The sequence below is a fragment of the Phaethon lepturus genome, unplaced genomic scaffold (assembly GCF_000687285.1).
Source record: "Phaethon lepturus isolate BGI_N335 unplaced genomic scaffold, ASM68728v1 scaffold21714, whole genome shotgun sequence".
Lineage (NCBI taxonomy): Eukaryota > Metazoa > Chordata > Aves > Phaethontiformes > Phaethontidae > Phaethon > Phaethon lepturus.
The window spans coordinates 33,077-37,871 of record NW_010534330.1 but is presented as its reverse complement, the minus strand read 5'-3'; the positions used below and the strand labels follow the sequence as shown (position 1 = coordinate 37,871).

Here is a 4,795-nt window from a genome sequence, read left to right as displayed (position 1 = left end):
CTAACAACAACAATAATAATAATAATAATAATCTAAAATAAGTTTATGTACGTAACTTGTAAGTAGCCGAAAACTTAGAAGCCAATGAGTAGAAAGGGGTGAAACTTGTTGACAGGTTTGTTCCTACTTGCACAAAAAATGCCGCTCTGTTTTGCCGGGAACCGGGGAGATTTCCCACCATCAGGGAGGTGATGTCCTGGGGATTTTTTTGTAGTGACCGTAAGTGAATAAATAGCACAGCTGTAGTTTATAAGATTAAGCTTGACATATATGACCCACCTGCTGTAGTTGTCTTTAGTAGCAGATGAGTGGGCTAGAAAATGATCTCCCAATTCTCTGTTCTTAAGTAAGTATTAAAATTGCCTGTAGCGTGGAAAAGAGCTAGTACAATACAAGAGAAAATGTAAGCTCCTTTGAATGTTAGTGACTCATATTTGCTTAAGTATCATGTAGCTACTACTAGAAATACACAGATTTTGAAATCACCTTGATGAGTTTGAAACTGAGCAAAGTATACCTAAGAAGAAAAAAGTCATTATAATTCTGACTTTCTTTTGATTTGTTTTGGACAGTGCTCAAAATTAAATGGAGTATGTATAATTAAGGGTTTTTTTGCATCCATTTAATTAGTTACTACAGTGAAGTCTTGTGTTTTTATTGTGTTTGATTTAGGAGTATTTTATTGATCAGCTGAGGTCAGATGGAGTTGTTCATCTCCCTCGGCGCGTTACCAATGAAATTACAAATAATACTCGATATGAATTTTACACACAAGGAGGAGTCATCTTTGCAACAAGTCGAATCCTTGTGGTAGATTTCCTTACTGACAGAATTCCTGCAAACCTCATTACAGGTAAGAGTTTAATAAAATAAAGGTAAGACTGTTCTGTTTGAAAATACGTAAAGCTTAATTCTGTGTTGTTGTGGCTTAACCCCAGCCAGCAACTAAGCACCATGCAGTCACTCACTTACTCCTTCTTCCCCACCCCCTGTGGGATGGGGAGGAGAATCAAAAAAAAAGGTAAAAGTTGTGGGTTGAGACAAAGACAGTTTAATAGGAGAGAGAAGGAAGGGAAAATAATAATACTAATGATAAAAGAATATACAAAGTAAGTGATGCACAGTGCAGCTGTTCACTGCCCACTGATGATGCCCAGCCAGTGCCCAAGCAGCAGCCTCCAGCCAGCTTTCCCCCCGGTTTATACACCAGGCATGATGCATGTGGTAGGGAATATCCCTCTGGCCAGGCTGGGTCAGTGTCCTGGCTGTGCCCCCTCCCACCTGCCCGTGCACCTCTCTGCTGGCAGAGCATGGGAAGCTGAAAAGTCCTTGACTTAGTGTAAGCGCTACTTAGCAACAACTAAAACATCAGTGTGTTATCAACATTATTCTCATCTCAAATCCAAAACACAGCACTATACCAGCTACTAGGAAGAAAATTAACTCTATCGCAGTCGAAACCAGGACATGTATGAAGAGTTCTAGTGGCCATTATTGAGGTTGAAGAATTTTTTTCCACAAAGGCTGAGGTAAAAGGAGCAAATATGTAGTTCTTTTTTTTAATGGCTTGTTTTGCTCCAGACTTGTTTGCTTTATTTAATCATGCAATTTGAAAACATAATTAGGTAATGCATTTGTATGACTTTCTCATATCTATAACTGGCTGGAAAACAAATCAGCAATTAAACTATGCCATTGACATTGAAACAGACTGGCTTTCCAAGGAGAGTAATTGATTGCACTTGGTGAAGTAAGGTCCAGAATAGTCTCAGTAAAAGGCCTATGACTGAAACTGGTTTTAGATGTCATGTTTTGTCAACCCTGCACGCTGCCTATTTTTTGCATTATCAAATTACTTCTGACGATTTTTTCCTATCAAAAAATAGCAATATTTAACTAACCTTTGTCTTGGTACACCTTGGACACAATCTAAATAGCAATATTACGAAGTAATGCTGCTGCTATCCTTGTAAAGATTCTGAGTAATAGCTTGTGACCTTTCTCGTTGTTAGGTAGAAGTTATAAATGAAAGATGTTACAGTTATCTTTTTCCTCTCATGTCCTTTTCCCTTCTCCCCTGGCCCCTGTTGTTTTTATGTTCTTGTCTAAGCTGGAAACCCTGTTAAAGCCTGGAGAGCTAGTAAAATAGATATCTAAAAGCCAAGAATATAAAAACATTTTACTGTTATCTAAATGTTAACATCTTCTTTGGGGACCAACTTTTTAGCAGGGCCTGTTGCGATAGGACAAGTAACGGTTTTAAACTAAAAGAGGGCAGATTCGGACTAGATACAAGGAAGAAATTTTTCACAATGAGGGTGGTGAAACACTGGCACAGGTTGCCCAGAGGTGGTGGATGCCCCATCCCTGGAAACATTCTAGGTCAGGTTGGACGGGGCTCTGAGCAACCTGCTTGAGTTGAAGATGTCCCTGCTCATTGCAGGGGGGTTGGACTAGATGGCCTTCAAAGGTCCCTTCCAACGCAAACTGTTCTATGATTCTTAATGGCTAAACAAAACTGAATATGGAATGCTAAGAAAAATGTACATTTTTGCTTCAGAAGCTGTATCCCCTTCCTCTTATTCAATGTATGACAAGCTCTAATCTGTAAAACATTTTGAACAGTTTTATGCTAGTGCCAAACACTAGATTTGTCAAGTCTGATATTTCTAGGTTAAAAAAAAAGAGCGAACAAATTTTCTGGGCAACCTACTTTAGTTTCTCTTCTTTCACTTGATGCCTTCCTCTCTAGCTTTCTGCCCTACCAAATAAGGAAAAAAAAAGGGGGGGGGAAACACACCTTTGGACATAATGTGTATGAAAAAAAGAAATACAGTAAAGATTTAAAAAATAGTCCTGTCCTGTAATGACACAAGAGTTGTTACAGTTTTTGCATTGCCACTAGAGGTCAGTGTGACAGTAGCTTTGATAGACTTGCTGCTTCATTTAAAACTTGGGTAACACGTGTTTCTGTTGGAAACGTATATTACGTGTGAAGTTCTATGACAAAAGCTTGTAGTAGTGTTTCTTGAGAACTTAACGTAGCAAAAAAAATCAGTAAAGCGTTTCAAGGTGTTACAAGTGTTGTTTATAAAATCAGTGTAGAATCACATGTGAATTAACATCTGGTGAACTCATGAATTCAGCTAAATGAAGATAAGAAATTATCACTATAGTAAAGAAGTTACTGGTGGTTTGCGCCAAATAGAAATAATGTACTTAATAGCATAGCAAAACTGTTGCGTGTTGGTATAGTAAACAGTGGCAAGTTGTTTCTACCGACGGCTTACACAGCAGTATGAACTTAAAGAGCAGAGAAATATTGACTAAAAGTAGGAAGGTATTATGATAATCACATAGTCTTACTGGGCTGTTACAAATTCTGTGTTTCCTGTAATGTCCTTTCAGAGTCACATCTTGACAAACTGGAAGATGTTCAGAAATGAGTGTGATCATTTTTAAGTCCTGAAAAATTTGCTTCATAGGAGAGATGTAAGAATAGATTAAAAAAATACCTTTTAGTGGATTATTCCATGACTTGATCATGAATAGCGAGCAGTTATAAGGAGGTCTTTTTCTTGCAGATGCTTTTTCATTTACAAAGCAAAGTCATATTAAATTCAATGGCTGGGTGCCAAGTTGAAGAAACTTGTTATAGAAATCAAATGCACTGTAAGTTTGCCAGCTTATGTGGGTACAAGGTAAAACCTGTGATGTTTGATTTTCTTTTTTTTTCCATTTTGGAAAAGCATTTATTATTCCACTGGAAGCTATGAACAGATAGAAGTACCACAGAGGCCTCACTTTACTAGAAGTAGAGTGACAAAATGTAATATGCTATTTAGCACAATTAAGAATGAGAAAAAATAAGCATTGGTGTTAGCAGGTCTTGGCTGAGTGAAATGTAAATTCCAGAAATATTCCCCTCAAATGCTCAATGTAGTTGAACTATTGTTTCATTTCTCAGTACTAAAATGTGCACAATAAATCTTTTTTTCATAATATACCCATAGGTTTGAAGAAAATTGGTGATGTACTCATACAGTTGATGGTACCTTCTGTCCTCAAGTGTGAATATAAATATCAGAATGGGGGGAAAAGCAAAAATAAAAGTTTTCAGACGTTCCTTTATTATGTAAAGACTTGAACCGTTACCAGCGAAACATATGTGACAATCTGTCATTCCAGAACTTCTGTAACAAAATAAGTCAAATATCACAATCCTGAACATAACAAACTTATTTTGTTGTAATGGTGTGCTATGCCTTGCATTCACTTTTACTCCTTTTAAAAGGCTCAAGGTCAAGTTTTGCCCTCAGAGTAAAGAATTTTCTAAGCTAGTAAGTCCTGTTGCTCAAGCATAAGTTGTTTTTTTTTTTTTTTTGCTGAAGGTGCATCATTAACCCAGTTCTGTTATTTGGGGATTCCATGGTACCGAAACTGAGGAATCGCTTTGTTTGAACCCCTGAAAGTTTGTTCAACCATCGCTTTAGAAGATTTAAATTCCTATTGTACTTTATTTAAGAAAAAAAAAACTGATATTATCCTTATATTATTTAAAAGAATAAGACAGTTTTGAGGAAGGATCTATACAGAATTGGACTTTTCCTTACTTTTTTGTAACTTGAAAACTTTTATTTTCCCAGGCATTTTGGTATACAAAGCTCACAGAATCATTGAGTCCTGTCAGGAAGCATTTATCTTGCGACTTTATCGCCAGAAGAACAAGCAAGGCTTCATTAAAGCTTTTACAGATAATGCGGTTGCATTTAACACTGGCTTTTGCCATGTGGAA

The 4,795-nt window shown here is 36.9% G+C and overlaps 1 protein-coding gene across 1 annotated transcript in view; it reads left to right on the top strand.

The window, feature by feature from the left end:
• Positions 1-672: 672 nt before the first annotated feature.
• ERCC4 (excision repair cross-complementation group 4) overlaps positions 673-4,795 on the top strand; it is a gene marked incomplete at its 5' end in the record, with an annotated part of 14,618 nt that continues 10,495 nt past the window's right edge. The window contains 2 exons of the mRNA XM_010285500.1: positions 673-853; positions 4,647-4,795. The exon at positions 4,647-4,795 is cut by the window's right edge and continues 80 nt beyond it. Coding sequence (XP_010283802.1) covers positions 673-853; positions 4,647-4,795 — 330 coding nt within the window. The remainder of the gene's footprint in view (positions 854-4,646) is intronic.